Source organism: Triturus cristatus, chromosome 4_2 (genome assembly GCF_964204655.1).
Source record: "Triturus cristatus chromosome 4_2, aTriCri1.1, whole genome shotgun sequence".
Lineage (NCBI taxonomy): Eukaryota > Metazoa > Chordata > Amphibia > Caudata > Salamandridae > Triturus > Triturus cristatus.
In genome coordinates, this window is record NC_140586.1 from 255,456,065 (window position 1) to 255,471,616 (window position 15,552).

General features: G+C 42.9%; 1 protein-coding gene across 6 annotated transcripts in view; it reads left to right on the forward strand.

Moving 5' to 3' along the window:
• Window positions 1-15,552, forward strand: part of PTPRC (protein tyrosine phosphatase receptor type C) — a 623,869-nt gene that overhangs the window by 320,897 nt on the left and 287,420 nt on the right. For all 6 annotated transcript variants that reach the window (XM_085601450.1, XM_085601451.1, XM_085601453.1 and 3 more), the window contains 2 exons: window positions 1,877-2,023; window positions 10,037-10,171. In XM_085601450.1, coding sequence (XP_085457576.1) covers window positions 1,877-2,023; window positions 10,037-10,171 — 282 coding nt within the window. The remainder of the gene's footprint in view (window positions 1-1,876; window positions 2,024-10,036; window positions 10,172-15,552) is intronic.

Consider the following 15,552-nt stretch of genomic DNA (forward strand, 5'->3'; position numbering starts at 1 on the left):
GTTATAATTTCTCTGTAGCGAGATTCAGTATCGCCTTACCAATGCTACACGGCCCTCGAGCTCTTAAGAGGAGAAAGAATATTCCTGAAACATTTTAAAAGCTAACATAACTCATACGTTTTCCCTCACAAAGAGAGGTGCGTTTGAGTGCATGTCAAAAATTTGTTTTGGTAGCAAGACTGGTTTGGGAGCTAAAAACAAGCATGAGATGCTTAAATACCAGAGCGCTACTACCATGAGCAAGCAGAGCGTACCTGAACTATGTGGTTAGAGTTTGAGGCGAGGGGAAGGGATGGGTGAGGCATTCTTCTCTAAAAATGTTTTTTTTTAAATTCATCATATTGAAATTTTAGCCAGGACCACCGACTGCATCATACCGAACAGGCGTTAGACACCACAGCTGTGACACAGTCCTATACTTTCTAATACACGTACAGTGTTTTGTGAGTCTATCTGCTGAAACCACTGACCATTTTTCAATCAGCCTCTTACAACATTTGGCTTGAGACTGTGTGAATTACCTCAGCCCAATAGGGGATTGTTTTCTTACTAATGCTATTGACAATCTAGGTGTGTCTTTCTACCACCAATCGAGTGCTTGCGCATTACAGAGCATGAGCGACTAATCTACTTTCAAAAGTACACTCATTACATCACACTTTGTCTTATTGGGTTCTTTATTTATGTCTGCATTCTATACCCACATGAATCAATTTTTGTTATTATTTTTAGTGCAGCAAATTTTCTTAACTTTATTTTCATCACTTAAGTTCGAACTGACCTTGGCATAGCCGCTCTACTGTCTTCTTGCTTTTGCGTTTGACATATCAAGACACCTGATCCCAAGATGGCCATCTTGGAATAAGGCCATCCATCAATGGAAAATAAAATCAACCATCACTTCTGTCTCTTTTCACTCTGACTCGCCTCTTTCTATTCTTTGTCTACTTTCCACTGCTCCCTCTCACCTCTCCCCCTTTGTCCTGTCATTCCTCATCTACCCACCTCCCTCTTGTTTGCCCTTCCCCTGCCTCACTCTTTCCCTGTATACCTTTCCTTATTTCTCATATCCTCACCTTCATTTGTTCCTTCTATGCATGCTTCTTTATTTCCCTTATGTATTCCTCATCATTCTTCCCCACTAGTGCTTCCTCCTGTGGCATTCACCAGTGTCATTGAAAAAGAAATGGAAGGCAGTCTGTGAAGAAGGCTCCCTTGCCTTTATTACAGTTTTGCATTTATTTCTATGTCAAATGAAGGTTGGATGTCAAGAAGCCTTTATTACAGTCCTCTCTTTTTTCTAACGAAAAAGGAAGGACTACAATGAATATGTCTTTTTAGCTAAACTCTAATTGACATATAAGCAGAACATGACCATAACGAAAGCAAGTGAGCCTTCATTAAAGGCTGCCTTTCAGTTTTTCATTACCATAACCATTTATTTCTGGGCATTCGTGCTTTAAAACCACATCTGCTGGCTTTGCCAATGCTTGTTTTAATTGAGTCAAGCAATATAGCTTACAACACAATTTTCCAAAAGAGTTGGGTAAAACGTTATGAGTTTTCAATAGCAATTGAGACTCTACCACATTTATTGTGAAGCATTACTTCAGTGCTGCAAGTATGTATAAGCAGATGGGCGTTACTCGCTCAGGACTACTTCAGGGTTGGGTGACTGAGCTACTCTCAGCCCTTCTGGTCCACAACAGCCCTCAGCCTACCTGTCCCATATAGCCAGTCCAACCCTGTTTGGCCATTCTGTCATAAATGTGCATGAATGACTTCCTATATTGCACATTTCGGAAATGTATTATTATTATCGTGTCCGGTACATCAGGCGTTGAAAATGAACATGCTTTTTGTATTCTTACCTCAGGCAGCCTGATTTCACAGGAAACGTCACGCAGCAGATATACGTTCAATGGCTTTAAACCCAATAGCACATACTCGTGCAATGCAACTGTGCTGCATTTTGGTGAAACCATAAAGACCAAGCAAGAAAATGTGACGACAGATTTTGCGGGTGAGTATTGAACTTGGTATTTTAAAATATTTTGAGCGCGAGAGGAGAACGATATACCAAGCATGTCAATATTCTAGAATGAAGATAACAAATGGATTTTTTTGGTGCTAAAACATGCCCATAACAGTTAGCATTATGTCAAAATATGCAGGAGAATGCAATGAGGTGTTTGCAAGCAGTGACTGAATATACATCAGTCCGCAAGCGTTGGTGTGGTGCTCTGTGGCTGCGTGCGTCCCGTTCTTTTTATTCCTCCACATCACGTGATCGGACGCGTACGCCCAAGCGTATCGCGTCACGATTCACGATATTACAGTGCTCAACGGCAGGCAAAATGGACAGAACTATGGGGGTGGTAATAACCCCCCCTAGCCACCATGCATATTTCTGCATAGTGTCAAAGAAATTCTGATTTCGTGTTTGATGTGGATGTGGGTGGTAACAGGATTCCATATACATATACAACAGCACCATGTGCTCACTTCTGTTCGCCATCGGGAACACATTCAGGTGATATGCCTCTTTTTAGGAAACAACTTAAAACATGGTTATTCTGCAACTAAGGGGTGCAGGGGAAAGTGGGGAGCTGCATATTAGCACCGGGACACTCTTGCTGAGTAGTCGTGCGCTTTACAAATGCTAGTTCATTCAATCATGGTGCTGTTGCCTGAAATGTCATCAGACTGGATGCCCTATTTATGCATTCTTGTAGACAACCATTCTTGGCAGCACCATCACCTCGATGAAAGAATACCACGTTAACCATGACGCCCAATGCTGCTTCCATACAAGGCCACCACATGATGCTCTTGCATGTTAGCGCACATCTGCACAATCATATCCCTGACATGTTCTCAGCACTTTAGGGACATTTTATATGGTTATTCCCCAGTACCCCTATTTGTTACGGGCAATTCCACCGTGCTACTCAGGCACAATTAAATTGTCCACTCAGAAAAAAACCAGCCTCTTAAGGGTGATCAGCAAATATGGAAGGCCTTCTTTCACCTGGATGGTGGACATGTTTCCACTGCCACACTGAGGGTGACCAGATCTTGTGAACAAAATAATGGGACATTTTGGAAAAATAGAAGAAGGACTACAATTTTTCATCCACGGAATGGCGCAGAATGACAGCTCTCATCAACATTGGATAGCAAAAGATGCATTAAGAAAATAAATAAAATGTAATTTCTACAACCAACATCATACCTATTAATCAAATGGCTAACTTATAACAGCTGCTAACTAGCTCAGCCTTAGAATACCCAAAAATGTGCCTCTTACTGTTTTCAGTCGACCCCCTCTAAAAACCGGGACAAGAGCTGAAATTGTCAAAATCTGCCGGGACAGCAGATGAAAAGCCGGGACTGTCAGGGCAAATCCGGGATGTCTGGTCACCCTAGCCACACTGCCAAAGCGACTGTCTTGACACTAAAGCCACCATTTTGGGCCTCCTGGTGACTACACTTGAAAACATTTGTTTCCAAGGGCTGACACTGCTTTGCTGAAGAATGCAAGTATATAAAGAAATATACATATCTTAATGCTGGCTCATCCACACAATTCGAGGTTATAAGACGCATTTGTAGGTATAGCCTGCATACTGGGCAGCAACAGTAGTTAGTTTAATTTGCTCACACTCAGACTTTAACTGCTGGGTTGTTTGTTTGAGAGGAAGTGCCCATTGCATTGCTTTCTGAAATCATAATATTGTTCTGTATTTTACTGTTCCCATGAGGCACAGGGTCAGACTGATTTGCATATGGCCATGTCTGAACTGGGGTGGTGGAGTGAGCTAAAGAATGATGATGGATTAAACCCAGATCAGTTGACTGGGGGGGAGTGTTTGATTTGCTCAGACGCTCCGTCCATCATCACCTTTGGTATTCTTCTCACCCCATACCAATTCTTTTGCAATTTCATATCAGTGGCAATGCAGAAATTGATGTCCGCTAATTGAAATAAAAGAGTTTGTAGTGCATTTCCTAGAACTAGCAGAGCAGCACTGGGATGACCATTGTACCAGAATATTAAATATCGTCCACATTTACCTTGAAGAGTTCTTTAAGGTGTTCAAATGTGGGGTTAAGAAAAGAAAATATATACTTAACTATATATACCTAGCGTAATGACATTGTGGTAGTTGATATATAACTCAACATGCACGTATCTTAAATATATCTTCAAGGCACCTAGATGCAGATTTAAGAATTATGAATATATACTTACCTACATATACTTACCTTCATGATATTATAGTAGAATATATTCTGGCAATTACATTTTCGCATGAGCAATATGTTTGCACACAATATTCTGACACATAACCGTGGGATTGTGATTTCCTTCTACTTGCTTTTTATTGCATTATGTACACTAAACAGAGATAAAAAATTGATCTTTATTTTTTATCCTGGGCTTTTTTTTAAATAATTACTTAAATGCACCTGAATCACATAATGTAGAGGAGCTAGCATACTTTACAGGTCTGGTGTAGCTCACCGTCCTTCTGTGGGATTGCCACCTTGCTCCATGGCATACTAATTTTCTACATTTATTGTATCAGGACATGTCACAAACAAAATATCACATTTGGTTTTACCCTGGAAGACTTTGACTTCATATGGGAGAAAGAGATTCACAGTGAGCTACTGAGAACCTTAAAAGGACAGCTACAATATGTAAAAAGATTATGAAATAGAGTTAGCTATTGACGATTTGTTTCAAAGTGTAGGCCAGTCAGTGAAATGTTCCTAGTTTGCTTCTAGCTACAGTTTATCAACAGGTTTTAGCACCAGGGCCATATTCTATGAGTGGCTCACTGCCCTGCAACACAGTACTGCCTTAACTGGTTGTGAGGAGTGCAGACCAGGTCATTTCACTCTATTATGATAGTAAGATGGAACCAGGAGGTATGAAGGATACATGTATGTATGTATCCAGTATTTGTAAAGCATCAAGTAATCACCCCTAGGGGTCTTAATGCACTGGGGGCCATCGGGGAGATTAAGTGAGCTACTGCCCAGAGTCGCAGGGTGCTGAGCTGAGCTGCCGCTGTCGCTCAAACCGTGAGCCCCGTGTTCGTATTACCAAGGTGGGCAAAGATATCCCTGCAGGCGAGTGACTGCACCCCGCCTGCTGGGGGATTCCTGTGGGAGCCCTGGGACATCCTTTCCATCCTCTCAAGGATTACCCTTTAGGAAATGCACTGTGTGCCACCTCTTTGTAGCACACAGTCAGTGTGCCTCCTGGCTGCTTCTATGCCCACATCTGTAATATGGCACCCACACACAGGCATGGTTCCCTCTTTTATATTGGGCTATGCCCCCTGAAAATGAGGAAATGCTTTCTTTAGATTACGAGGGTGCCATGTGTGCCCAGCACAATCTGTCCTGCAGAAAGGGTCACACTTGCTCCTGCTGCCTCTTCTGTAATACCAAAGTACCCTATGACCATTGAAAGCAGGTTCACGTGCCCATTGCGTACCCAGGGCTCTTTGTGTAATATGGCCCCTAATGGGATTCTCCGATTGGCATTGCCAGTTAAAAATCGTGTGAAGTTCAGTCGAAAGCTGAGGCATGTAGTGCTTTTCATCCAGTCTTGGATCTCCACCCAAAACTGTTGGAATTTTACAGTCGCTATACACATGTCCGAAGAAACTACACCTTTACAAGAATTAACGGCATTAAAAAGGCCCAGAAGAGAAAAGTTTCCAATGGAAACATTTCCTACTGGACACCACTATCATCAAGGCCGGACTGGGAATCCAAAGCAGCCTTGACAATTTTGTCAGACTGGACCCACTCCCAGGGGTAGGGCGATGGTTGGGGTGGTGCAAGCATGAAGCACTGCTGCTTAACACAACCGGTCCCTAGCAATGCCGCTTTTGTTACTAGGGGCCGATATTGCAGCATAATACAAAACCGGCTCCCAGTAACAAAACTGGCCCCCACTGCTCCAAAACAAGCCCCCACCCTTTCAGCCTCCTGGGCAAATGTCTGATGCGTGCTACGGCCAGTCTGTCCCTGACTATCATCCTTAAATGTCCCAATATTGACATCAGTATTAATTCAGTGTCACTGTGAAAACAAGAATGCCCAGGGCCGGAGTGCCCATAGCAGGCACCTGGCATATCCCCAGTGGACCGGCAGGGTGGGGGCTGGTTTTGGCCCCTGGGGGCTGTTTTTGCAGCATAGCTGCAACATCAGCCCCTGTAACAAAATCGTCCAAAACCGGCCCTGGTAAACAGCTCGGCTGCACCCCCGACCCCTCGGGGGCTGGCCGAGAACTTTGCCAAGGCTGGTTTTGGTTCCCAGTCCGGCCCTGAGAATGCCTGTATCTCATCAAGACAATGAGATGATTCCATATTGCCATAACACTGTACAGCCATATTGATTGTAACAGGACATGGCTCTTGAGGGGAAAACGATTTCAGGATTGGCAGATATTTTTTTCTCTGAGGTGGTGGAAGAAATGATAAACCTGGTTATAAAGGGCAATAGATAGACATGAAGTTTCAGATATTACCATAAAAAAATTCTCTGCCTTTGCCATCAAACAACAGGAGCCACCAATGAGTTGAGATACTAGGTCTTTGAAGAACAATTCATTAAGACATTTAATTATTCCATGTTGCCTGTTCAGGGCATCTAAGTGTCATGTTTTGCATTTTCTTTTCTATGTCTGTCGAAGAGAGATGATTCTAAGTGCAGTCATTGTGGATGGAAATTTGAACGCTACATTTTTGGGACTCCGAGGGCTGTATAATTGATAGGGGGCACTGTCCCCATTTGTTCTGCAGTGCACCTTTAATTAGGTCCACTGGGTGCAAACAGGGGCATTGACTATAACTGCTTGCAGGTAGATTTATTTGGGAGGGAGGTCCACAGGACCCTCCTAGCTCCTTCAAAGGGGCCTCCTTAGTGGGCGAACTGACTGTGCATCACCCCTGTGTGGCACACATTCAGAGTGCCTCCTGATGACCGCTTTGCCTCTGCGCCTACATCCAAAATATGTAACGGTGGAGAGCCAAAGTTTTTCCCTCAGGTGCAAGGAGTCATTCCCCACTTTCAAACGATGGAAGGGCCTTTTAGGAAAGCACCAGCCCTACATGTGCTCCAGCCCTATGGCCCTATCTGTAGTTTAGAATGCGCCGCACAAGCATCTGAAGCCCATTCTGTAATACCAAAGGGCCCTAGAGTTGCATTAAATCACTACTGGGGCACTTTATGTAATGAAGGCCCAGGTAGTAAAGAAACAGAGATAAGAAAAGAAAAGCACCATAGACGCAAGGCAATTAACAAAGTGAATCAACGTGATGCCGAAGACTGTGGACAATGAGTAGGATTAATTAATGGCCAAGATGAGATTTCCCTGCTGCCTTCTCCTTTTTTAAACTTCACAGACATATCCAAGTAATGCTTGCTGATTTATACATTTTGAAAACGAGCGTCAGTTTTTAAAGCTAAGCTTTAAAATTATTGAGATCCCACCTATTTGCACTGGGGCTGGTTCACAAAACATGGTTGACTGTTTCTATTTCATGTCCATGGTGGCAAGTTAAGGCAGCGCTTGCTTAAAACCCCTTGTACCACCTTGTACCACAGTATTATGAAAACAGGATTCCAGAGATGGTAATGTGTGACAAGAACATTTGTTGTGTGGCATTTTATTGTTGTGGTGATGTGTTCTGTTGTTTTTCATGCTCCTGTGTTGTGTTTTTGTGCTACTTTCTTGCAATGCAATTTGGCTGTGTTGTACTGCGGTTGTCCTGGGACATTCTGTTTTGACCATTTTGTTGTCAAATGCAATGTTATTTTTTCATTGTGTTTTATATTGCATTCTGTATGTTATTCTGTTATGCCTGTTCTTCCTTTGGACATGCCTATAAATGCCGGCATATTTCCAGCCAAAGGCAACACATGCCTTGAAAGTTCCTGTGACAAGCATCCATGTATCACTGTCTAACGTGAAAAATAGCAGGGCTCCAGCACTTCAACTACTTAAGACACCAGTCAGACAAAAACGGTGGCAGAGCAGTGCTTTAAATGGGCCGGTACTCACCGGTACTGAGTACCAGCACTTCCGATTTTTTTTGCCGTCAGTACCGGCACTTCTCTGTAGCCAGGGAGAGTACCGGTACCCTGATCTATGGCACCGCAGGCGCAGCTTAGGTTTCTCCTCCAGTGCAGGGCAGATTCCACTCTGCTTCCGAGGAGCATGAAATTAACTGAGCCGAGTTGCTGGTGAAGATTCCAGTAGCGTCCATTTTTGAATGTCCCCAAACTGCAGGGGCTTGAGAGGGCTTGCGTCGCGCTGTGATTAACAGGCCAGGGTCTCTAGACAGACCCTGCACTGTCAATCAGGTGCGCAGCGACCATTCGGGTGAAAGTGCCATTGTGGCTTTCATTATGTGTAATGAGTTTATCTCTTTTATTTAAATTAACGAATTTCTTATGTGTTTTGATATGTGCTGCACCTGGTACAGAGGTCATTATGTATGATCATATCTTGCTGTAAGCCCCGCCCCTAGACCCGCCCACTTGCCACACCTATTTCATTGAGCACCAGATTTATTTTTTCCCATTTAAAGCACTGTGAGACTGTTTTAACTTAGAGCTCCCAGTGCTCACTTTATGTGATACAACCCTTAATCTCTTCAGATACAGAGCAGTGTCTTCAGGTGAAGACTTCTTGCTCTGTCATCACAGATCACAAAAACAAATCATACTGTAACATAAAAAATGCCAGTCATCATGTAGCACCATGAAAGATTAAAAATTAAAGTTTATACAATATAGCAAATACTACTGAATTGCTAGGTCTCCCTATTTCTGTATGCTACATTGAGTTGGCTGACAGACTCGGCAGCTGCGGTACGTGCAGGTAACAGCGGTGGGGCAGTGGGGCAGGGTAAGGGGGGATTTTAAGGGACGATGCCGAGGGAAAATTAAATAAACATTTTTCCCCTCGGCATCGTGCTTCGAAATCCCCCCTTACACGGCCCCACCGGCCCACCGCTGATATCTGCGCCGATCGCGGCTGAGACTCAGTCAGGTAACAAAGTCAGTGGGGGCAGAGACACGGCACGGCTCTTCTTTCATAGATCAGGTTTACTGGCGCAGAATAGCACTACAATGAAAAATTATTTCAACGTCTTATTTTGAATGTGGTAGCAAGTCAGAAGTGCCTTTAAAAGGGAAAAATGTAGCAAAGAAAAGTGGTCCTGAGAGAATGTGTGCTAGGTTAGTGTGATAGACACATTTTAAAAGCAGTAAAAGGTTTCACCATCTGAGAATGTTAGTGTTCTTGCCTAGAAACATCACTTTGAAGACTTGTACTCAGAAAATGTCCAAAAAGGAGGGATTTCTCTGGTTATAAACCTAATCGCAAAACACTGGCTCTTTTCTCCTTGTCTAAAATGAAGAGTATGGTAGTTGCACAAAATGTAGACAAACTCAAAGACGTTGATGATTCTCAACTAAATATTTAAAATCAGATGTCCAAGTATGGTCTCCTCATCTTTCTAACACACATTTAGGGGATAATGATCTTAGGGAAGGTGCTATCTCTGGTTAAGTTCCTCAATCTAGGACAAGTGAAAGAAATATGTTAAGGTGTTTGGGTAGCCAATTACCTTCCCAGACGTTTAAGGAAAATTATGCAAAAGCACCCTGGCATGGAGGTTTTCCTTGATGATGACAATTTACGTTTCCAGCCAGCTGCCTTTGATTGAAGCCTTTGGGGTGCTCCGCAAAGACAAACCTCTAAAAAAACTCCAGAAATGTAGATAATGTTAGAAAGTATGGTACTGTCCTTTGGATAAATCTGTATTGTGCACTTTGTCTACATTTACATGGGAATTCCTAGAATAGGTTGTTTATGAATATATACTATGGTTGTGCCAAGATATATTTTATGTCAAATTACGTCTTCCTCATCTGATTCGCGTGGTAGTGTTGAAAGCAGAGCAAATTTAAATATTTTTTTTCTATTGCTAATCAATAACAGTGCCTGATGACGTCAGGGATCTCCAGTGTATACCGAGTGCATCTGATGATCGAATGGTTGCATTTGAATGGACCTACCCAAACTCATCATCTCAAGGAATTGATGGCTACATTGTTGAGTGTCGACACACAAGAGGTATGCAGTGCATCATTATTTGCTGAATTTGGCAATTTACTTTCCTGTTTTACCAACATTTCAAAATGGAATAATGGCCTGAGAAAAGAGTGCATAGTTAGTTTATTCATTGAATCACTGGTTCAAAGTAGGAGTGAATTAATTTAGCTTCAGTAGTCATGACGGTTCATGAACACTGGTTCTGATCAAAGAAATAGAACATGTATTTACACCCATATTTCATTCATAATATTTTAAGCTGAAGATCATATGAGGGGTTTATGCACTGCTATTATTAATTAGTACTTAACTTGCCTTTAGCACAGTGAGCACTTCTTGGCTATGCAAAGCTGGCAGCTCACAAACTCTCACAATTTGGACTTTCGTAAAGTTGAATTGTGGACCATGAACGCCAAGTCAAACCTTCAAAAGCACGGGTTGTTCCTCATTTTCATGCCTTCAGGGACTTCAAACGGTAGTACAGCTCTAGCGACTTGTAAATTGGCTGTCACTTACCACTGTTGTGCATTTGTCTCACTGTCTAGAATGTTTTTAAATACTTGCTAAGAGTTTGTAACAAATTTAAGATCACTTAGTAGGGCATACTATGTAAAACCTGTTGCTATGATAATTGGAATGAGAAAGCAGGGTTGAACAAAGTTGCAGAAAGTGTGAGGCTTTATTTTGTGAGTGTTAAGCCAAAGTCAAAAGTCTTGCGACAAACACAAAAGGCCAGATTCATCAAGGGCTTGCATTACCAGTGCATCATGGTAGGTGACACAAAGGGAAGGGCGAGCCATTAAGTGAGATTTACTATGCCACACAGAGCCGCCTTGCGTTCTGCAGCACACGTAGAAAGAGTAAAAAGCCTCAGAGGACTGTTTTTTGCAAGATTCTGTCCCTTCCTCCACAAAGACAATCCTGCCTGCAACGCAGGCACCCTTATGCCATGGCACAAGGGTTCCTGCATCAGTGCTTGGCAGACACTAGTAGGAGTAGGAAGGTGCCATATTTTAGTAGATATGGCACGCCTTAAATGAACTACTTACAGTACTTACAACATAGCTACCTATTTAAAAATGTATTTTCTTGCTTGTAAGTCATATAATGAAACTGAAAGTAAATAATGTACAACGTATATTTCTACTTTCTGTAGTTATTGTATTTATTGATGTAATTTTATGGCCTTTTTCCCCAAAATTAATTTGATTTTAATGATGATGAATGGCGAACAGGCGCATGCACCAAGAGCATTGACCGTCACTGATATGTACACGTATTTAGGCCACTCAGTGATTTGCTTAAGAACAATAGGTATCAGTTACCCTACAGCAGCTGATGTACCCATTAACAGTCATTTCAAAAAATGAAAAAAACATTAATGGAAAGTAAGAGCCTGAAAGCTAGAGGGCAGATGTCCGCAAGGAAAGCGAACTGAAAGAGAATACATGGATGATTGAGGGGTGCACATCTAAGAAATAAACAACAAAGAAACAGGGGTTTCAACTCATTTTAGGAACACACATACATTGTAAAAAAAAGAGTTAGAACAGTGATGCATTTATTGGAGTGAAAACATAGGGGGGTTATCACACCAGTCCACAAATATTTCAGCAATTTCTCAATGAAAAAGTACAAAATGGCAGCTAGTTCTGGTGACATTTTAGCACATGCCGCATTACAAAATAAACACATCTCACATGTGGTGCCTGCCACGTGGTGCGGGGATTTGTAGGGGGCACCGTAGGTGCCCTCCAGGATACATTTCGGAGGGCCAGGGGAAGGGTGGGCCCGCTACAGGCCTCCAAGTCATTTTGACTTTGTAATCCCTACGGCGGTGCCTGATCCAGCACGGCCACTGTTGTATGGATTGCAATCCCTCCGACGGTCCGATGGGCTCCTTGAGCCCGTCGAATGCGCAGCTTTTGGTCTCTCCACCTGCCCTCCTTCTGCCCCCCATGGTAATGCAGCAGGAGGTCCTGCACAGTCCGATGCCAGTGGGACCGCCACTGACGGCCTGACGTGGTAGTCCCACCGCCATCGTAATAGGGTAAATTGCTGTCTGACATACCTTATAATCATTGGGGGAAGAAAGATATATGACATCACTTTCTTTTTCTCTTTGAGATTGGGGCAATAACAGCATTGGCTGTTGGAAAAAAAAGCCTAATGTACCATTTTTGCCGGGCCGGACTGGGAACCAAGACCGGACCTGGCAAACTGCTTGGCCGGCCCCCCTGTGGGGGAGGAGGGGTGCGCCTGAGCTGTTTGCAACGGCCCGGTTTGGCCTTTTTTGTTACAGGCGGCCCCCAGTAACAAAACCAGCCCCCACCCTAGCTGCCCACCGGGGTAATGCCCAGTGCCCGCTATGTCCAGTCCGACCCCTTGTTCAAGTGTAAGTACAATGACCATGACACATCCAAATTACTTCTTATATCATACGCTCAACAGTCAACGCACTTAACCCTAGAGAGGTGCAGAGAAAGTCCGCGCTCGCAAATGATTACAGAGTGCTACATGATTTTGGGTTGTATATTCTGTAATACCTACCTCGGCATACATTACTTTTGTCTAAATATGTAAATATATTAGTTTCATTTGTAGAATATGAAGTCCAAACCCTGCACCATTGTGTTTACTTTCCTCTTCGCTTTCTCTTTCCTGTCTTCATCTTTAGTAAATTCGACATTGAGAACTGATCAAGATGCTTGAATTTAAGTGTCACCCAGTATTTACAAAGGGTATAAATAGATTTTTCCAATGGGCTTAAATATTTTCTGTTTCTCTTTGCAATGCTCCTAATAATATGCAGGCTACACACCAAACATTGTACCCAATCATTCTGCATAAACATGCAGCGCCTATTTATTTCTAATGGCCCACACCGTATTTGTATACATTCTCGTGGTCCCTCTAGTCATTCAAAATAAAGTCACAGATTTTTTTGCTTTTTACAGAATTAACATTAATGTATTAGCTCTAGCAAACACTTCCCCCCCTTCCTTATATTTCATCTCTCTGCGTAAGCCCTCCTAGTCCTTGTACTCTCTATTCTGGCATTTGAACGCCCTCTGCTCATCCTAGCAGGCTCACAACACAAAGCCAATCACCTTCTGCATCTCTGTCCCTGGTTGCACATTTCTGAGCTTTACAAGCGAATACTGTCCCCAGTCATACAGTGAATCTAACATTAGGCCATCTGTTTTGCTCATAGAGCTTTCCAAGGAATTAGTCCAATGTGCTTCAGTAGGAGCTACTGCGCCACTGGTCTAGGCTCTATCTTGGCTCAGAAAACCAGAGCTGTATTTCAGTTCCTTGTTTCTACAAGTCACATCTGGGGGGTGCATCCTTCCCAGTCTACATTGTATAACTATGGACTACTTTGCCATTTCACAACAGAAAATGCAAGCTCGCCTACCTTTCCAAAGAGCCCAAAAGCCTGTTCTTCCTGCTAAGCAGTGCCTGGCCCACCCAGGCCTACTGTTGGCTTTCAGTAACTTTACTACACCCCTTGAGAAGATTTTATCCGAGCCATTGGTCACCTTCTTAACCCTCAGCCGTAAATATACTACATAGAAGGTTACTCAATATTTGCTAGCCTGTGGGTTCTCTCTTGTATATTATGAAATGATCAAATGTGCCTTGCCAATAGAATTGAATAAACACCTTTTGACACCTGCATGCTTAGTCTTAAGTGCTCCGGCAACAAATGATGAACGGAATGCTGAATGAATCAAACATCCCCCCCCCAGTCAAGAGATCTGGGTTAAATCCATTGTTCTTGTGCTCACTACGCCAACCCAGTTTAGACCCAGCCATATGCAAATCAGTCTTGACCCTTCTCCCCAAGGGAACAGTCAAGCCCAAACTGCCAAGCCGGGTCCTCCCTGGGCTGGAAACAAGCATCCTGGGACCGGTTCCGTGGTAACACCCCTCATCAGCCAGACTAGCTTGAACCCAGTGGCACAGCAAGCAAAGGACTCACGTCTAGGCATACCAACCCATCCTCCCAGTGACACATACATGCACTGACTTTCAATTTATTAGACAATGCAAGAGTGCTACTATTCTACACTACTAGCAGTCTTAACTACGGCTTGCATTAGTAAGTATCATTATTTTCTGCTACCACTTGAGACAGTTGTTAATAGTGTTATTGTTTTAAATTTAATTACATCCTGGCTAATATTTGTGTGCATTGCTAGAAGCAGGCACTCATTACACTCCTGAGATGTTGTGCATGAAAACCTTTTCTTGAGTGCTACATATAATGCAGACTGCTACAGAACACCTTCACTTAATTCAGGATTATATTTACAGTTCATTCAGACTTGAATTGCAAACCTTCATATAACTCAATCCTCAAGAATCTTCAGGAAAATGAAAATAAAGTTGAATTAAAAGAAATAAAAATAAGGTTAGAAAGTGCCAGGTCTTTTCATGTACTGGAATTTTCTATGCACCCTCTGCAACCCTTATCATAAAACTACTAAAACATTTAAATGAACAACATAATTGTGAATATCAGAGAATGACCATGTATAGGCTAGCTCGATTCTAAGTGCCTTTCATCATTCTGCCCCACCGACAGATTTAAATATGGCATCAAGTGTGCATCAAAACAATTGCAAGGCTTCTCCATCCTTCGTGCATTTGGGGTTTGCAGTGCTAAAGGGTGCGCATGTCAGTGTGGCCGGCTGTCTTGCATTGGCCAGCCTGAAATCTGTACTTTGAAGCTCTCCAAAATGTGCTCTTAGAAAGCTGGGTGGAGAACAAGCATAGGCCTCCAGGGACTGTAGGAGCGTCCAGCCAAGCTTCTCCATCCAATCGTGGCACTTTTCTCAGGCTGGTTAATAGCATGAGAGCAGCATCTGGATTGATTAGGGGAGCTCTTTGACTTGTTCCACAGACTGTAGTAAAACACCGAGCAGGATCATTTTATTTTACTTTATTTCAAATGTTACTGTAATGCTTGCGAGTGTAGTGGTTTAGAGGTTCACCAACATAATATCAAAGCTAGAAATATCATGCAACAGAAATATCGGGGCATATTTTGAAGCCCCTATTGCCACAGGAACGTCAATTTTATCGACGTTCCTGAGGCAATAGGGGCTTCCCCTTATTTACAAGGTAGCGTTAAGCCACTTAATGTGGCTTAACACCGCCTTGTAAATAAGGCACCCTTTCACAGTATACTTAGCGTGAAAGGTGTGGGTAATGGGTGTTGCGGTAGGCTTCCACCGCAACACCCATTGATTTTGATGCTGCCCCCTATTTACAAGGGTGGGGTAAATAGAAGTCAGCGCCAAAAGTAAGACCAGGGAAAACCTGGTCTTAACATGGCAAAACGAGGAGAAATGCTTTATTTCTCTGCGTTTTTGCTGTTTCTATGTGTGCTGCAT